Raw genomic sequence first — 21,292 nt, 5'->3', positions numbered from 1 at the left:
TGTTTTAAAAATTATTGCCTGTTTTTTCCTAGTTTCTGAACAATTAATGTACAAAAGCATTCCGAGAGATGATACTGTAGTTTCATAAAATTTAATTTGTTAACTTAGGGCAAATTTAATGTGCACTACACAAGGACGGGCACAGAAGAGTTAGAACCATCCTTTTTTTAAAAAAAAAAAAAACAGACGTGCGTGAGCACATTGTTTCTCGGTTTGTAAAGCTATAGAATAAGCAATAATCATTAAAGAGAAATGATATGGTATGTTAAATTTTTATTAATTATATACCTATATCATTAAGTCTATATATACGTATATTACTGTTTGTTTGTTTTTGGAATTTCGCACAAAGCTACTCGAGGGCTATCTGTGCTAGCCGTCCCTAATTTAGCAGTGTAAAACTAGAGGGAAGGCAGCTAGTCATCACCACCCACCGCCAACTCTTGGGCTACTCTTTTACTAACGAATAGTGGGATTGACCGTTACATTATAACGCCCCCACGGCTGGGAGGGCGAGCATGTTTGGCGCTACCGGGATGCGAACCCGCGACCCTCAGATTACGAGTCGCACGCCTTAACACGCTTGGTTATGCCGGGCCTACGTATATTACTAAAATTATATTTAGTTGAAGGCTTGAATCGCTCCTGCTACATATGATTGTTTACGAAAAACAAACCACGTAAGAACTATTATACAACTGGTATTCTCGGATGTGTACATAAATACTGAAAAGCATATTAAATTAGCTTGAAACAAACTAGTTTGATGTTGTTTTATTTCATTTGATTTCATCTACATTACAAAAGGTGTTTTAACAAACAAACCAACAAGGAAAGAATATCTATATGTTAAATATTTTCATATTAGTTTAATTATTAAATTAAATTAGTTAAGTTAGTGTCGTAATGTTCTTGTGTTTCTGTTCAAAATTATATATAAACTTTTTAACAACGACCAAACACGCGGAGGTGAAACCCAGGTCCTTCCTTACAGGGAAGCGCACGAGGAAACTAGGTTATCTGGTTTTCACTCAGTCTAATAAAACTGAGATACGCCTGGAAATGCATCATCTCAGCTTATTTATGGATACGAATTAAATATTAAAATTCATTGGTCCAAACGTTCGGAATAGTGTGACGTCTGAAAGGCGTTTCACGTATCGAGGAGGAAAAATGTACTTATGCATATGTTGTAAGATATGTGTTGTCCCATTTTCTTAAAATATAGGCAGCAATGATAACATTTAACACAAACCTTGATGGTTTTAATGAATTAGCTTAAAAAGCACTGCAATATATATACATATATACGTTGTTGTAGCAAATGTTTGGGTCTTCGGTTCTGGTAGTAGGTTGCATTAATCAGAAGTACCACCAATGGCAACCTACAAAGCTAGAATCCGGGTTTCGATACCATTGGTGGGCAGAGGACAAATAGCTCGTTGTGTTGCTTTGTGTTTAACTTCAAACAAATTCTGATCACAATTTAATATTTATTAATTTTATAGTATTGAAATGAAGAAGTTGACAGAATTCTTCTATTCGTACGTTTCCTAAAATAAAGATTGTCACTTTGTTTACACATATTTGTGTAAAAAATGACCTTTAAGACTCTAATGGTCATAAGTAAAAGTTTAGATAACCAGTAGCGCTGAGTGAAATAGCTGGCAATAAATACGCAAGGGTTTTTAATGTCACATTTACAAGATTTGTAACCTTCAAATAACAGTATTATATTTACAATGCTCTATAATAACTACCAAACGTAAGAGGCAAATGAAATTATTATCCAGAAGGAAGTGTATGGTTTTACGGATTTTGTTTACGTGTTCTACATTTTTATTTTAACTCGAGAATACTTTTATACGAATGCGAGAAATAAATGAATCAGTGTAAACAACTAGAGTAAACACATACTTAATTTTGTTTATGGTTATACGTTATATATATATTTATGGCTGTCTTGTACAACAATTAAGTGAGAAACGTTATTATTGCACAAAAATATACATTATACGTATATAGAGCATTAATCATGAATATACAGCAAATGGAGTTGATTTTTATATCCAACCTTGCAGTTTTCTTGCTCTTATTGATAATTTTGTATCATCGTATTAGAATTTTCGTAATATAATAAGGTGATGATATGTTTCAATATGTTTACCCAACCTATCATCTCACACTCCTGCAAAGGTTAACAATGAGGTTGTTATACTGGAACCAATGTGTTTGTTTGTTTCGAATTTCGTGCAAAGCTACACGAGGACTATCTGCGCTAGCCGTCCATAATTTAACAGCGCAGTGTAATGCTAATCATCGCCATCAAATCGCCAACTCTTGGACTACCCTTTTATTAACAAATAGTGGGATTAACCGTACCATTATGACACCCACACAGCAGAAAGGGCGAGCATGTTTGGTGTGACAGGTTTCAAACCCAGGAAGATAAAGTTAATGAATGTTGTGTGCTAGTTATTATCACCAAATATTTTATCCTTGCACAATGTACAATTTTTAAACATATATATGGCAGTCCTTAGTGAATATGAATTAAACAGGTCACGTGCTGTTTTTATATCTGCGCTAGCCGTCCCTAATTTAGCTAGAGGGAAGGCAGCTAGTCATCACTATCCACCGTCAATTCTTGGCCTACTCTTTTACCAACGAATAGTGAGATTGACCGTCACATTATAACGCCCCTACAGCTGAGAGGGCGAGCATGTTCGGGTATGTCGAACCGTAACCTTTGGATTACGAGTCGAGTGTTTTAATCACCTAGCCATGCCGGGCCAAATTATTTGGAAACATGTGCAAAATATTTCATAATAAGCATAATAAGCTCTTATTATCTCAGATACACATAAGAATTTTGAGACTTTTAATGTTTAAAGAAAATAATACATTTTCAAGATTTTAGTACTTAAATTTCCAAGAATTTTATGAGGCATATGACTTACCAGTCAATTAACATCTAAACCGTATAAATACAGATATTATAAACTGGTTAATTTCTGTATCATAGTGGGAAACTCTCAAACATGTATATATATGAAAATATTTATTACAAATTCATGCGTTATTACAACTTCGTATTTTCTTATGTTTAAGCAGACTAGTATGTTTTATTGTCTAGAAACAGATTAACGAAAACCAGAGACAGACAAAAGCCAGATGTAAAAATAATTTTACTACTAATACCGTGCATTATATACACCTTGTTTTTAATTCAAACAGTTCACATTGAATATTAAAGTTAAAGCACTAAAAATTGTAAAGCACATTCGCTGACATCTTCACCTCCCTCTTCAAGAAGTAAATATCTTCAAACCTTCCTGCACGTTTTTGAGTGTTCAGTCCAGTTTTTAAACTGTAAAAGTAATATATACATTTATTTTTCACCTCGTTTTGTAGCGATAAAGCTACTCGTTAGTTCAAATTACCTTCTTACATAAAAGTCTGGTAATATAATTTACGGAGAATAAATATTTGTTTGCATTATATATATATATATATGTATATGTATAGTATTATGTCTATATATGTGTGTGTGTGTGTGTGCATAATTTCTTTCTTCTAATCAGAGTATTTTTTTTCATTTTATTACCTTCATTTACCTTTGATACTGCAGAACGTATCTAGCTAGGTGTTTAGTGTAAACTTAAAACAAAATACGACTCATAACAAAATACAAAGGAATCATTGAAATTATTATTCACTTGTTGTCAATATCGTGCAAAGCTACACGGAGAGGGTTATCTGCACTAGCCTTCTTTAGCAGTGAAGGACTAGAACAAAAACAGCTAGTCAACACTACTTATCGCCAACTTTTTAGCTACTGTTTTATCAACGAATAGTTGATTGAACATCACATGATAATGCTCAAACAGCTGAAAGGACGAACATGTTTGGTGGGGCAAGGATTCGCATCCTTGACTCCCAGGTTGCATGTCAAAAGCTCTTGCTACCTCGCCATGCGGGAACTAAATTGTTATTAATGCAGTTATAAGGTAAATAATCAGTTTTTTTCAAGACAAAATTCTTGAACAGTTTTTTTCTAGTAAAATAGAAAAAATAGATGTCCTGTTGATTTACTGTACTTAAAACTGTAGGATACAACGACTTCATAGAAAGTATACCATTTTGAACAGTTTTATAGATTATATACATGAGATAAAAATCATCATACGCTTAATATTTAATATCTGTTACAATGTATGACTTTTTTATCTTTTATTTGAATGTTATCTATTAGGAAATGATCCCCTTTTAACCTGGATTTAATTGAATCCAAAACAAGATCTTTAAGATATCAACGATTTTTGAATATGAAATTTAATGAATTCCGGTTATGTTGATTATTTAAGTTATGTTGAGCATTTGAACTTGGAACCAGTTCAAAGTTAATCAGAGGAACTTGTTCTAAAAAGAAGTTGCAATGATGGCAACATTGCGAATTATTCATTGCGCGTTATTTTCGTAGAAGGCAGAATGCAGTTAGCCATTCTTGAAAAAAGACAAACATTTATAACTCTCATCCTTGGTCGATCTACCCCAAGTAGTGTAGTTTCGTATATCTGTAATAATAGCACTAGATTTATAAACAATGCCCAATGGTTAGCAGATATAAGTTAGTGGTTATAAAAGTTTCGGAAATTAATAAAGGTTTTACTTCATTTTGTAATAAACACTGTACATTATTAAAATAAGGATGAATATTTTATGAATAAGGTGATTATCTTTATTTCTATTCTAAAATTTTAAGAGGTTGTTGGTATTTGAAATACATCTAAATTCAATAAATATAAGGTTGTGTCGTTATTTGAATGGTGGCTTCAAGTGAACCAGGCTGGAAGGTCCAGCGTCAGGTAACTAAACTTGTCTTAGTTTGCCTGGTTAATATTTGAATGCTAGTTGAGAATGAGCGTTCAATTATTACTGAATTATTTAAGTAAGGGTTCATATCTTTGTTACCTCTTAATAATTGTCTAGAAAATGAAAGCTGTACGTATAACACAGAAATTAAGGGTGAATCTTAACAACACAATTTCTACTATGATATTGTTTGAAATCTTATACTTTCTCTTCACCTGGCTGTGGGCGGTGAATGATAATAGGTATTAGAATATTGTGGGATAAAGCACGTGCCACTTAACCCCTAACTAATCTTTCGTAACAGCTACCTTCCTATTAATATGCGTTTTTCGATCTTTACCTGATAGACTGAACATATCTAGCACTTTTGGGTGCTGTGTCAGCATAATTTTTTTTAAATCATACTTTCATACTTTGTTAACGAATAGAATGATTCCTAAACGTTTTATACAAGTATACGTTTATTAAATTCGTAAAGCTCATATTTTGTCTGGTAATGTATTTTTTGTATTTTTTATCTGCCCAAATCTTCATCAAGAGTAAATAGTGCTGATTTTATTAATTTGTATATAATGCAGTCTGTTATACTGGAATTACTTTATTTACATATACAAACACATTTCACGTTTGCTTGTCTGCTTTTTACTAAAGTGCATAAACTTCAACGTAAACGTGTCTTTCATCTCGGAATAATACATGTAAAAGGCAAGGGCTTTTTCTTTACTTCAGTTTTATTGGAAATGTATATTTTTGTTTTAATGGAAGAAAGCTACTTTTACTGAAACCTTTATATATTCCATTCGTGTAGGGAGTTCATAAACTGGCAAGTTTCATTCCAAAGTAATAGTCTCACAGTTGGGAGAGTTTGGGAATCAACCGAGTGCTCAGCAGCTATAAGTTGCAGCTTATTGGTGATGACGAAAAACCCACTTGAAGTAAAAATGTATCTCAGAATGGCTGGTATGTGTAGTAACATTTACTAATAAAGCAGAGTAGAACGTTTTGACCTTCTCAGGTCATCTTCAACCTGAAGATATTTCCATATTCAAAAGTAGATACACTTAACCTTTTAGGTTCTTACTTTATTTTTTAGTCATATCATGTTCAAACTCATTATCAGATTATTCAGATTCGGAGCCAGAATTATAGTTTAACTAAAACTTTTGGTTTCTTTACTTCTTTGTTTGTGAGCGAAGTCATTCATGTTGGGAATACTTTCCTCACTTCAGAAAATTTTGTATTTCTTCAACCAATCTTTGTAAATTTTGCTATTCATAAAACTCTAATGAACTTGTTTTTTTAATAATTTATAATTTGTCGAATGTTTCAGGTACGATGCTAAATTAGCTAGTCATCTAGTGAATGGTGCTCAGTTTAATATGAACGTGTTTTTTCAGCCCGGTTCGTGTAGCTCCTTATTTCGAGGAATCTTGCAATCTTAATACCTAATATTCAATGAGGTTTGTGGGTGAAGTATTAAAAATGGCATTCAACCTAGTTTTTGCAGCTAGTTATTTTATAAAAATGCCTGAATTGTTGTTGTCATTGAGATAAACTGATCTGGTTGTCTTTATGACATTAGGTGAAAAATGATAATATATTTACAAAGTAATAAGAACATCTTGAAAATATTTATCGATGTGAAAAAAAAACATATTTGGTTGTGTTCAAAAAAAAAGTATTTTAAAACTGCAATATTACAGATCTATAACATGTTACTAATGGATTATATGGCACAGTGGTGAACAGGTAAACAAGATCCAAAGATCCACACACCTGACACAGCATGCTGCAGTACCATTCCTTTTGGCAACCGGAACATATGTAACAAGGGTCTTTGGCACCACATGCACCACAAGTAGATGACTTTATTGAAGCATCAGTAATTTTCTTCGCAGAACTAGCTTCCACACGACTATCAGATACAGCTGTTGCAGTAGTAGAGGCAGGTGGTGACCGTCTACACATTCTTGGAGAATGCACTTTCGTCCCTGACTCTTTAGTCGTTAAGTTCTAAGTTGTTAAAGCCAATTTAAAAAGGATATTATAAAACACCTAACTTAAAACGCATTTAAATATATGAGATGATTAAATAAAAAGGAAATGAACTACTGAAAACCTTCCATATCTAAAATATGCTTTTTCGTACTTATTTAAAAAACTTCTAAAATGGTACACCCCTAAAATACCCAACATTTTCAGAAATTGCGTTGTCATTTTATATTAATATATATTCTCAAATAGCTTGATAGCGATGTAAATCATTTCTCGAAAAGAAACCACTTTTCTAGATTTTTACATATATTTTGATTGTAGTTAATATATACATGTACTTTTTCTAGAAATTTTATGACGTACCTTACGATACCTTTTATGAACATATATACATTGTTTCGTGCATAGAAAGAGTTCTTTAAATTCAAACATAATTTTTAGACGCTATTCGTTTAGTTACTCTGATTTATATATAATTATTTTAATACTTTAAAAAATCAATGTAACAGTTTATTTGTTTTTCCATAAAGGATAACTTGTAGAATGTGATGCATTTGTTTTCAAATTCCAGTCAAAAGACAGAAAGTTACCATTATAGTCTTATAAAAAATAAACAAATAAAATATTTTGTATAAATTCTGACAAATTCATTTCAGTGTCACAACCAATATCTGCCATACATGTTGACCAACATAAGTTAGATCTTATTGAGATATATTAAATAAGTCATGCTTATAATGCATAGTTTCAACGCAGAGACAAATGTTGAGATATCGCCTAACAATTCCATTGTGATTGAAATATGTTAGTTATCTTTTGCATAAAAATTGCATCACCTAAATTCCAATAAAGAAATACATAAGTATATTAAAACTGCAAACATAATTTCGGTAATAAAAGAACATGTCAGCAAATAGGATAATGTTGTTGATAAAGCAAATGTCATAAAATCTATCTTACCTTATCTGATTTGTTAAGAAGAATTTCTTTGGGAAACAAGTTCACATCTTCTTGTTGTGGAAATGTATTTTTAAGAGACATATTGCCACTGAGTATGGTGCTTTGATTAGCTATAATCTGACCAAGTAATGGGTTTTCTGTGTTCAAAGACTGACTAAGGTTCGATGCTATATTACCAAGGTCTTGGTTAAGAAATGGATTTTTACTGGCCACAACCTGACTAAGAAGAGAGTTTTGGTTTGCCATGGCTTGTGCACAGGCTAAAAGAAAATTCCAACACTGAAGTTCAATGGGAATATAAAGTAATTGGTCCGTGGACACTGGGCTGTTAAATGATGTTCCACTTGAATTATTTTTGAAATCTAAAGAGCTTCCTTGGTTGGGATCATTATTGGAATTTTCCTTAAATGATGGCACGTCCTTTGGAAAACTGGTGGAGTTCTCCTGGGATAGCAATACTTGTTGTGCATTAATTGTAGAGCTCGCTTCTTTGACGGACATTTTCTGTGAAACATCAGTAACGTTTCGGTGAGAAGGCAATTCTTCGGAAATTCCAGAGGTTTTACTTTGAGAAAACGATACCTGTCGTGGTACGCTAATTGAATTCTCTTGAAACAGTGAGACGTTTTGTGGGATACCAGCAAAGTCCCCAGGCGGTAGCAGAGTTTCTTGTGAATTACCAGAGGATTTTACTTGAGGGGTAAGTACTTTTTGTTGAAAAGCGTTGATTTTTCCCTGGTATAAGGGTAATTGCTGCTGAGTAACAGACTCATTCATCCCAATAGATAGAATAGCGTTTTGTTCATTTTTGGATTTTGGCAAGAATGATGTTTCTGTCGTGGATAAGGTTTTTGGACGTATTTTTCTAAATCGCGTTTGACCCAAGGTTTGTCTAGAGTTATTGATCGTAAGTCCTCTTGGAGAGGCATTACTTATCTTATTTACATTCGTTAGGTAATGGTCGACAGGTAACGAACTTGTAGAGATCTTAGGTATATCAACTCTGCGAGGAGAATTACAAAACTTTGTAACCTGATTATCATTCCTTTGGACAGAAATGCTTTGAGTTGTTTCACAATTAAATGATGTAACACTCTGAGTCTCTGCCATAAAATCTCTCCCTGTAATGGTGTGCGGTGGATTAATATCTATCGGTGCTCTTTGAGTATCTGAGCTGTTAGTTAAACATTGATTTAGTAAATAACTATTCTGAAAGCCACACATTTTCTGGGAATATAAGTTAGGCATTGGCTGATCAATTAATGCATTTGGATAACAATTACCATGATCTTTAGCCATTTCATTAGTGGAAACGCCTTTGATGTTTTCACTTTGGTTTTTCACATCAAGTTCCGATGATAAAGGACTAGTTGCTATTCTTTTATCACTTTGCATTTTATTATTTGTTAAATTTGAAAATAGGGCTTGTTTCTGATATATGCGTTTTAACTTCTCTTCTTTCTGCTTCTTGAATTGTTCAATCAATAATTTTTCCTTTTCCTTTTGATCTGCCATCAAATCCAAATAAAATATTTCTCGTCTGAGTCTCGCTATCTTATCTTTTATTGACGTACATCCAATTTCTTCCTTTTCCAGGAAACTTCGACACTTTTCTATCTCGAGATGTTTTTTCTTTTCAATGATTTTTCTCTCACTACCTAATTTTTTATCTGAACGGGCTGCAGCGTCACTTTCGGAACATAAAAAGGCATTGTCATACGACGATGTGTTACTTGTATTGACCGTTTTTGCTTTATGTATGACGTGGTTATTGATAGAAGGAACTGCGGATTGAAAAACGCCATTTTTATTTGATACAGTAGGTGTTGAAGCTTCTTGCCCACTAGGTGGTGTTATCAATAACCCATTGTTTAATAGTTTCAAGAGAACCGATTCTTTCACCGTTTCTTTAAGAACTGGAGCTTTCACTGTCTTTCCGTATAAAGTATTTGAATTGTTTTGGTCCTGTCCTATCAAGCCTCCTTCTTCTTCAGTATAATGTTTTACTGTTTTATTTCCACTGTGTTTGTTCATGTTTATCTTTTCTTCCTTAAGAGATTGGTTATCGAAACCAGTTTCTATTGTTGTATCACATCTTGAATTCTTTGTCTCATACACTAATGAAATAAATATTAAACAAAATTATTGATGGTTTTCATACAATTTATATCAGAAATAAATTTAAATTATACTCTGTATTTTTATACATTGTAAGCACTTTATATTAGTATGAATGATATCTTCGTGAAACACATACGGTAATGAGTCATACAGCATAACACTTCTTTTGAATGAAAAACTTGTAAAAATCGTCTGAAGCTAATTAAAACAAATTATTTCTAAATAAAAACATACAAACACGACTTAGAATACTGAATCTTCGTGTATGTTGGGGGTCATGTATAATGTATATGCTCATTTTTAAGAATATAAAGACTGAATAGATAATTATCTCGTTAACACCAATAATTTCCAAAATATAGATTTCCTATATACATTTATATAAGTATATTTAAAGGTAGTGTTTGGTAAAACAACTGATATTAAATAACACGGATCATATGAAAAATACAGAACGTATCGTTATCTATGTGATAAGTCGTTAAATATATTCATTTGTGTATATTTCAGTTGTAACAATATTTTTCTAGTAAGAACAATGTGAAAGTTCTGGAGATTTATGTATACTAACCTTATTTCCCTGTTACTTCAATTGATACTATCTATTTATACATCCGTTATATATATTAAAGACCGTGGGGCTTGCCAGGTGGTTATGGTAACTCGATTTATAATCTGAGAGTTTTGAGTTCGAATCCCCGTCACACCAAACATGCTCGCCCTTTCAGCAGTGGGGGCGTTATAGATGACGATCAATCCTGTTATTCGTTGGCAGAGATGAGTAAGTTCTTTCACTGCTCAATAAGGAGCGGCTAGTACTCGTGTAGCCTTGTGCGATTGTTTGTTTATTTTTGAATTTCTCACAAAGCCACGCGAAGGCTATCTGTGCTAGCCGTTTCTACTTTAGTAGTGTAAGAATATAGGGAAGAAAGCTGGTCATCAACACCCGCCGCTAGCTCTTAAGCTACTCCTTTTTACCAACAAATAGTGGGATTGACCGTTACGTTATAATGCTCCCATGACTGAAAAAGCGAGCATGTTTGGTGTGACGGGGATTCGATCTCGAGATCCTCAGATTACGAGTCGACCATCCTTATCACCTGGCTATGAGCTTTATGCGAAATTCCAAATAAAACAGTGCTTAGTTTTTGGTTCATTATCATTAAACTGTATACAAAGATTTAAGAAGTCTTCTCATATAAAAAACGCTTATATCATGCTAGGGTTAATGAAAGTCTGAAATGTACGTAAATTTCTTAATCCTGTGTTTTGAAATGATACATAGGCAGAAGTAAATGCTGGAGTTTGTATTGTATTATATAACCTAATTTGTTAATGAATCAAAAACTAAGCACTGTTTTATTTGGAATTTCGCATAAAGCTCATAGCCAGGTGATAAGAATGCTCGACATTGTTCCAAAAATATTCTGTCCGATTTTTTTCTTCCAGAGAGGTAAATTTTGAATGATAGACTAGAGGAAAAAATAGCTAGTGAGCACTACCTACCAACGAAAAGTGGGGTATGCTCGTCCTTCGTAATGGAAGCCCACGACCCCAAAGTGAAGTTAAACATTTGTCGGAAAATGAGCTGATGACTAAAATAAGGAAGTACCGTCTTCGTTTCATGTATGGATTTGTCAGCTCAATGTTAATGGATACGTCAATATTATTGTATAATTGTTTCTGTGTGAGTGCCATTTATTACATGAACGATACTTTTTTCATTTAAAAGTAATGTAATTTATTTTTCTTTGGTTGAGCTGTCTTTGCACTTTCCCAGAGTGGGATTACCTTGACAGGATACATTTTTTTTCAGAGTATCATTTGAAATAGAGCATGTCTAGTTGATAATAATACAAAAGGTAAAAGCAACACAACGTAATGTTTGAAAGAATATATACAAAAATTTAACGTTCTATAACAAACAACACACAAAAAAATGAGGCTACACCTCATGCGACGCATCTTCAACGAGATGTACAATAATTCGAGTGCAAACGTTAGGCAATAATATATAGTGATAAACACGAAAGTAGTATGGGAAGGTCGTAATGATGCCATGACCTTTCGTATCACTTTTACATCGTGTTATATCTTGTTTTTTCATGTAAAAAGGTTAAATATGATCAGTCATTATATATAAAACATGATACTAATGCTTTTCAAGCTCTCAAGGTTAGATCTTGTTCAATCTTTCTCTTAGCATGTTAGTGAGACAACCATTTCGTCCTATCTTGTTTTTAGGTCTAATCAGGCTTTGGAAACCCACAAGATATGGGAATATTCTAAATGCGACGTAAGAGGAACAATAAAAGAAAAAAATATGTTTGTTACTTGTAAAATAACAGTGCTTCGATGAGAAAAAAATTGAATGACTTCATATAATGCCACTTTCGATTAGCCTTGATAGCTTAAAGTGGAGACTTACTGTGGGACAGCGTTATGTCTGTGGACTTGCAATGCTAGAAACCAAGTTTCGATATCCGTGGTGGTCAGAGCACAAATAACCCATTGTGTAGCTTTGTCCTTAATTAGAAGTAAACAAATTAAAAGTAGATAACATTATACAATAACAGAGAATACATAATAATTCGTTCGTTAGAGTTCTTCTTTTTAGTTGTGCTACTGTAATGTAATATTGGTTGAAGTAATCGTGCTGAAGAACAAAAATGGCTTCCATAAACATGTTTAAAGTTAGAACAGATATTATGTTACGTTGTTTAGATTCTGCATTCTAACATTAGTCTGGTGGTTGTTTTAACATCAAAAATGCACTTATAACGAAACGTAACTGAAGTGTATTTAACTTCAAATTTGATTCACATTTTAAACTCAACTTCACATCCAAGCTCCTCTTCCACCGCGGATATAGAAACTTGAATTCCAGCGTTGCAAATCCACAGACATACCGTTGTACCACAGGGAATGCTTTGTGCTTCTCTTAAAACAACTATATAAACCGTTGAAATCAATACTGCATGTTAGCATAGCGAGAATAAACTTATCGAAAATATGGTATTAATTATTCTGACCTGATAACATAAAGTAAAAGGCAGGAAATCATAAGTTGAGAACATAATGTCATGCTCTATTTGTCATGTACTTTATCAAAATAACTGCCAAGCTTCGTACAAAATCCTATGATTATCCCCTTTTGTTCACAAGTTGTTCTTGTTCATTACACTAGCCTATGAGGACTAATGTGTGTCTGTGTGTGCTTGTGGTAAGAAAAACATGGGCATCGTGTGATAGATTTACATTCTTGCTATAAAAACAAACATTGGGTTTCAAAGTCTTTATGTAAACTGGGATAGCATGTATTTATTCTAGCTTTTGTTCACAATGATATAAAGCCGTAAAGAAAATTCCTCCACAACACACACACACAGGCGTTATTTAATATCTTTAAACTTGGTAACAACAGTTTTGTATTTATTCTATTCAAAATACATTTTATTTAAAAAACCTGCATGCTTTTCATTAATAATTAAGCATGTAACAGAACTTCAGTACAACAAAAAGAGTAGCAATTTTGTTAGATTTCCTCGTCTAAACTTGTTCATTAAATTTCGTCTGAAGAAAACTAATCAACTAATGATGTTTCGTTTTAAAGTTGTTTAATGCCACGGAAGGTTAAAAAAAAACCTAAATGTTTATCATTCGTTTTTTAAGAGTAAGAATTAATATCCAAGCAATCAAAATGTAACCCATCACTGAATTTAAGGCCCTTTTGGAACGTAAATCGGGGCAAGATTTTATTCGTAGGAAGATGGCTGTTGCTGATAGGCTTAACTTAAAGCATAATATCAGTCGATTTCAATGTGTATGTTTAAGACCATGAAAGCACACTGACCTCGTTCTCTAGTCTTGCTCAGATCTAGTGGAATTGTTATCATCTCCTGGCGTAACTCTTCATTGACCTCTGTATGCGAATCTGATGAATCATTCTCCTCTGTAATAATTCCAGCTGTTTCATCATTGCCGTTAATATCTTGTAAAGAACAGTTAGAACCTTTATGAAGGATTTGTTCCACCCCTGATATAAGCTTATTTTGTATATTCGGGTTAGAAACGGAAGGCCTAAGAAAATAAAAATGTAGAAAAAAAAATCAATGTGCGATAGTATCAAAGAACTAAAAAATAAGTAATATATTCTAAAGGCGACTTGGAATGGGTATTAAACTAAAATAAAGTACCGAACAACGTTTCCTTCTTGATGACGAGAAACAAAGAAATAAAAATGTATCTCAGAACGACTGGTACGGGTATTAACACTTTTATTAATAAGGAGAGAACCACGTTTTGACCTTCCTAGGTCATCTTCAGGTTAAGAAAGAGAGAGTTTCCAAGTGACCGTTGCCGGGCACATGTCTTAGGGACGAGAGTACAAACGGGTATGGGATTGAAGGGAACGTTGCAATTGGATGTTAAATTATTAATTAGTATAGATATAAAGGTGTTCCTTTATATTGGTTTAATTTTGGTTTTAGTTGTTGTATAAGTAGGGCTTCTTTGATTTTTCATTTGTTTATATTTGTTTCCGTACTTAGTATCTGGGTGTTTCCTATGCTTATGTTCTGTTTATTTGATTTGCAGTGTTTTAAAACGTGTAAAGGTGTTTTTTTTGTGTTCTTTGAACCTGGTTTCCATTATTATGCTTGTTTCTCCAATATAGAAGTCGTGGCAGTTGTTGCAATGTATTTTATAAATTATTTTGGTGTTGTGTTTCTCAGTATAGTTTTTACATAATAATTTTGTAGCTGGTTTTTGAATAAATTTGGTGTTTACTGGAATGTTGTGTTTTGTTAAGTTTTTCAAATATTTGTTATTTTGTTGCTTTGATTTATTGTTGTTTGTTTGTTGTTGGTCTAGGGGAGTGCGTATAATTTTTTAACGGTTTTTTTGAGGAAATTTGTTGATGTTGATGAAGTGTTGTTTCATTTTGTTGATTTCATCGTTACGTTTATCAGGTGAACATAGTTTTGTGGCTATGTGTATTTGGTTTGTTAATATGTTGAGTTTTTATTTTGTTTCACGTGCTGAGTCCCAGAGAATGTATAATCCAGTATGAGTGATTTTTCTGTTGAATCTGTTTTGAATTGTGTATCAGTTCTCGTGATCACTTGAAATTCAATCTGTGTCATTGAAATGTTTGCTAGAACTTGTGACACGGGATTGCCCATACCTAAGCCATTATTTGTGTGTAGTTTTGGTAGTATTGAATTTTGAGTTGCTAATTTGTTGCTGGGGATGTGTATTAATGGATTGGAGTATCAGATAAAAGCTCCTAAAGCTATCTTACAGGCTTCGGTAGTTGGGATTTTTGTGAATAGGGAGATTACATCAAAACTGGTCATTAAGAACTTAATAATAAACACAAAGAAACAACAAACTGTAAAACCTTGCATTGCTGCATACCATATATACCAGATATCAGCGAAAAATAACTAACATTTGAAAAAACAAAACAAAAAATACCATTCTATTAAATACTACATTTATTCAGAAATCAGGGACAAAACTGAAATTCAGACTATGAAAAATCTATACTGACAAGCATAACCAACATTATTTACAAAATGCAATGCAACAGCTGCCACGACTTCTGTGATTGAAAAACAAGCGTAAAATGGAAACCAGATTCGAAGAACGCACACACAAAAACACCACACGTTTTTGAGTACTGCAAATCAAATAAACACAACACAACTGTATGAAACACTGACATACTAAGTAGGGAAACAAACGCAAAATCAAAGAAGCCCTACTTATACAGCAACTTAAACCAATATAAAGGAACACTCTTATACTTGTACTAATTAATAATTTAACATCCAACTGCAACGCCCCCTACAATCCCATACTCGTTTATACTCTCGTCCGTAAGACATGTGTCCGGCAATGGTTGTTTTCAAACTCTCTTTGTTAACCTGAAGATGATCTGCGAAGGATGAAGCGTTGTTCTTTGCTTTATTTCAGCTAAAGGTTTAATATCCATACCACCCATCTTTAGAATACATTTATTTTTACTTCATGTGTGTTTCTCGTCATCACGGAAAAAATAAATATATATTGTTTTGTGAACGACCAAAAGAAATGTGTTTTGTTTAACTAGCTCTCTCTCTCTCATCTGTTAGGTAATGCCTTCTTAAATATAAATTCCGGAGGATTTATTGTAAGTATAATTAAAGGTTAGGCGATCACTTCTGAAACAAATGCGACTTCCTTTTAACATTTGTTAACTTTTGCCTGAATGTCTGTGTTGTATTACCCCAATCCATTTGCGAAAAATTAAATTATTAAAATTTATAGCGAAATACAAACTTATTTACATGCAGTGTTTTGGTCAAATTCCGTATTGCGCACTGTTATTTCCACCTCTAAACAATACACTTCCATCTATTTGCAAAAACAAAAGAGCTTTTTCTTTGTGTTAGTTGTGTTCATGTAAAGTTAATTATTGCTGAGGTAAAAATTAATCATCAAAGATGGTATAAAAATCAAGCAGTCCTCCATCACCCCGTTCGAGATTAGGGATTAAGATTCGCAGAGAAGTTATAGTTCTATATGAGCCGAATTGGTGGATTTCATCATTGTAGAAGTAATGATATCAAGATTAATAGTCAAAAGTGACGACGAAGATGAAGCAGAGGCAGGTTGTTGGAAAAGAAAATAAGTCGAAAATGATTGTCGCAACTCATTAAAACAAAAAGGCCTTACAAGAAAAAAAAAACAACAACTCATGGTTTAAACTTATACACGTTTCAAAAATATTTGGTTTTCAGTGTCACCTCGTGGAAGTTATATAGGTGATGTTTTTTAGTTTTTTATTTTAGTTACAGATAACCTGAATGTCTCACACACACCTTTACATATTCTGTCAAACCATAAGCGTTTGAATATGGCCCAAATACATATAATTTTTATACTATTGAAATCGGTCCAATAGCCATCTGGTGTTTTTTATTAACTAACGAAATGCTGAGTATTCTTGGAATTTTAAAGTTTCTAAGCATTCTGAAGCATCGTATTCATGGAGAATTTTTTTACCAGACTTGTAAAGAAGCTGGTGTGACTGTATGTTGCATGAATTAAACAATGATTAATTCATAGATTTACTTGGTTGACGACTTTTGGCACTTTTCACGGGTTTAGACGTTTCTATATCACCTGAATCAATGTTTATAGCAATTTCAATTATCACCTAGAACATGGTGAGTGGATCATACGAAATGTTAAAGAAGTACTGTTGGAGTAACTTCACATGTTGAGGTAATTCTTGAAAGTTCATGTCAGATTTAAGGAGTATTGTTTGTTTGTTTCTGAATTTTGCGTAAAGCTACATGAAAGCTGTCTGCATTAGCCGTTTCTAATTTAGCTGTGTAAGACTAAAGGGAAAGCAGCTAGTTATCGCCACACATCGCCAACTATTGGGCTACTCTTTTACCAACGAACAGTAAGATTGATCTATATTATTATGCCTCCGCAGCTCAAGGAGTGAACATGTTTGGTGTGACGGTGGTTGGAACCTGAGACCCTCAGACTGCGAGTCGATCGCTCTAACCACCTAGCCATGTCGGGTCTCCAAGGAGTAACCAATTGATTTTGACAGAGTTATATATTTTGACCTAAGTTCTTGATGGTCCTAAGACTTCTAACGCTAAAAATTTGGTTTTAACACTCGCTGTAGGTAGAACAACCCTAGGTTTTGCAGCAACAAATGCAAAATTTAAATCCACAGAACGAAAATCACACAACAAATTATAATTTCCAAGTTACAGTTTTCACCACCAAACGCTAGCAGAGCACAATACATAGTATTTTTTATCGTGATTATTTCGCTAATTACTTTCTAAAATACCAACTTCTTTGCATAAAGTGATGCATTCACAAGTTTGTCATAGATTTTAGTTGTTTGGAACTTCTCCAGTAGTATTTTGTACAGGTGTAAAGAAACTGTAAATTGCACAACGATTCACCAGTATCTTCGTAATTTAAGTTGCAATAGCTTCTGAGATTTTATAGTAGTTATCAAAAAGTATTATCACTTCAAATAATAATTACTCCTACAGAAAGGTACGATTTTCGTTTCAATTTTTTCTCTCATAAATTCTTCAATGTGTATGTGCACACGATAAAACTAACTTCATATTGTTTTACCTGAAACGCGAGCCACATAAAGGCTAGTAAATACAAAACTATTTTGTATTAAGAGTTTTTACTTCCGTTATTTTCTAAGAACCTTTAGTTACTTTTAATTATATTTTTCTAACGAATAACGTTAACCGTGAACAGAGGAGCCACCAGAAGAAAGCTAAATCGGTTTTACCAGAAACCGACTGATCTGATGAGGTTTAAGTATCATGGACATTTTCCGAGGACTTTGGTTATCCTGATTATCAATTTTAATTTTAGCAAATTTAACACGTATACATTCTTCTGCGCCTTCTAATGCATACTTATTCTAGAATAAGTAAAAATCATAAACCCATCTGAAAAGTTAAAGTTAGTTTTCCTCGTTCCAATGAGTTTCAAAGAAAAGTAATCTGCCTGGCAAAATCAGAATGAGAACAAATTAGAACAATCTTGCAAAACTAATATATACAATGTGGCATAAATATTGTGAATTTGTGCAAAACTATCTAATTTTTAATGTATTTTTATCCTGATAATTAGTTAGATATTAACCAACTGATTCGTATTCTTTGTGTTTTTGTTTGTTTGTTTTCATCCATACATATGAAAAAAAACTTGTGTTAAGGAAGAATTTGTAGTTTGATATAACGTCAAAGTGTCTGTCATTGTTCTGTATCCTACATACCAATATACAGACGTTTTACGCATTTTTCTTCATTTCCTTACACATGGAGCATTTTATATTATTGTAATCTCTTTTTTCTTTTTTTCATATTCGTGTACCCATCATTCTGTACTTGCCTATCTATTTACATATAATAGGCTATTTCCTTCTCCTTTCTGCTTATGTTTCTGGCACTTACAAACGCTAAAGCAATAGAAAATAGCAAGTGTGTAGTTAGATGCAGCCATCATATAATACCCCATAAAATTTCTGTGAATAATTACAACTAATAGAGATAAAAAAACATACATTTTGAAGCTCAGTATGTTCGTCGAATGTCAGACTGTAGTTCTATTTCTATTACGTATAAGAAACTCGGGGCTTCAATTCAAAACGACTCCTGGTAGCGACTTGTGACAGATATAAAGATATAAAGTTACTTGATGCCATTTCACACAATTCTCACTTTAAATCTGTTGTAATCTTATTCACAGACTTCTCATAAAAAACATCAACACTGAAGCATGATTTTCATCAAATTTGTTATGCCTAACCAGATTTCTTTGGCGTTTTATACCTCGAATTTCCAAGGCATACATATATACAATAATTATTAAAGCAGTATTCTCCCTTTCTCCTTTTTATTTCTTCTCCACTTTAACAAAAGCACATCCCGCGTCAGTTTATGAAAATCGCGTAAATATTGACAATATTTTAATATAGTACGTGAAAGTTATCAATACAGCCTTGGAATTCTGCCAAACAAGTTACGCTGACCCGAAAAAGCCAACTTTACTCACCAGTTCTGCTATTATGCTTTATGTTCTTTATGTATGGAAGATGGGAAAATATCCCCTGATGAAACACAATCGTATTCCAAAAAATACTAAAGATATATGATTAAAAGTGTTATTGAAAATCATTCTTTTGGTCTTGTGTACTTCCGCATTAACCCTTAAGTTACACCGTCTTATTATGGTATAGCATGTGGGTCCTTTCGAAATAAGCGGTATATAAGTAATGTAAGTTTATTGTTGTCCTTTTTAGTATTCTTTTAAAGAACCAGACCTAAACACGCTACGTTTGTTAAGTTTTTGTGAGACTCCTGTATATTATTAGGGGCCCTCTAAACCAAAAAAAAAAAAAAGCCAATTAGTGGCGCAGCAGTATGTTTGCGGCCTTGCATCGCAAAAAAATTGGGTTTCAACACCTGTGGTGGGTATAGCACAGACAGCCAACTATGCAGCTTTGTACTTCATTCTAAACAAACAAATGAAGAAAGTAAACAAATAAAATCGCAGACCCAAGAGCAGTAAGTGCGCAAATAGTTCAGAAATATGTTTTTAAAAGCTGATTAATTCTAGTGTCTGCTATGATGTGCATTTCTTCATGATGACAAGAAACACACTTGAAGTAAACCTAAAGGTGACCTAAGAAGGTCAAAACGTTGTTCTCTGTTTTATTAGTAGAATTGGCCGTCTGAAATACGGATGTGTTCCTTATTGAGTGCAGTTGAATTCTGTGACAGGAGAGTCACAGTGAAAAATATTTTCTTACGTCCAATTACTATCGCAAAAATGTATCTAACCACATCTGTTCTTAAAAGTATGAATTCAAATGTCATGGAGATAAATTAATTTACTTTGAAAATATTTTGTCATCTTATGACTTTGGCGTGTGTGGGATATAGAGAAGGAAAGAAAATAAGTTGCAAAACAAAACATTTTGGAATCAGCGTCATTTCAAACTAGAGTATGATAACAATAAAACTACATTTATAAGTTTATAGTTACAATACTGTTTTAATATTAAAGATTAAAAAGACAATAATTGCAATATTATCCATTTAATATTATATTCACTGAAGACGTTTGTACGTTTGTTTGCGATAGCCGTTCCTAATTTAGCAGTGGAAGACAAGGGAGACTGCTAGCCATCACCACCTACCTGTAGGATAAACCTTCTAAATATATGAACGAATGCGTAAATATTCCAGCATTTACTAACTGATGAGAAACAAACATATAACATAAAATTCAGCTTGTTCCAGTTTATTAACTCCAGCAGTAGTTCAAGTTGGAACTATTAAATTTACATTTTATAATAATAATAGAATTGGTGTGTGTGTTAGCAAACCGTCATTGGGAAATCTGCTGAGTTCACTGAGGGGAATAGAATTAGTGACGGTCCGGCACGGCCCAGTGGTTAAGGCGATCGACTCGCAATCTGAGGGTTTGGGATTCAAATCCCAGTCATATCAAACATGTTCGCTCTTTAACCCGTGGAAACGTTATAAAGTTTTGGTCAATCCCACTATTCACTTGTAAAACAGTAGCCCAAGAATTGGCGGTCGGTAGTGATGACTAGCTGCCTTCCCTCTAGTCTTACACTGCTAAATTAGGGACGGCTAGCGCAGATAGCCCTCGTGTAATTTTTCGCGAAATTCTAAAACAAACAAACAAACAAGAATTGGTGTCAGCATATTTACATGTTTACAACACGAGTAGGAATAATTAAAGTAAAAATAAATTTGTGTTCTCG

The 21,292-nt window shown here is 33.2% G+C and overlaps 1 protein-coding gene across 5 annotated transcripts in view; it reads right to left on the bottom strand.

Moving 5' to 3' along the window:
- Positions 1 to 3,170: 3,170 nt before the first annotated feature.
- Positions 3,171 to 21,292, bottom strand: part of LOC143222627 (uncharacterized) — a 54,921-nt gene continuing 36,799 nt past the window's right edge. For all 5 annotated transcript variants that reach the window (XM_076449360.1, XM_076449349.1, XM_076449371.1 and 2 more), the window contains 4 exons: positions 13,805 to 14,031; positions 7,831 to 9,947; positions 6,652 to 6,888; positions 3,171 to 3,370 (listed from right to left, as the gene is read on the bottom strand). In XM_076449360.1, the coding sequence (XP_076305475.1) occupies positions 3,326 to 3,370; positions 6,652 to 6,888; positions 7,831 to 9,947; positions 13,805 to 14,031 (2,626 nt within the window). In that variant the 3' untranslated portion in view covers positions 3,171 to 3,325. The remainder of the gene's footprint in view (positions 3,371 to 6,651; positions 6,889 to 7,830; positions 9,948 to 13,804; positions 14,032 to 21,292) is intronic.

This window comes from Tachypleus tridentatus, chromosome 1, assembly GCF_004210375.1.
Source record: "Tachypleus tridentatus isolate NWPU-2018 chromosome 1, ASM421037v1, whole genome shotgun sequence".
Lineage (NCBI taxonomy): Eukaryota > Metazoa > Arthropoda > Merostomata > Xiphosura > Limulidae > Tachypleus > Tachypleus tridentatus.
The sequence above is the reverse complement of the archived record's forward strand: the minus strand, read 5'-3'. Positions and strand labels throughout refer to the sequence as shown.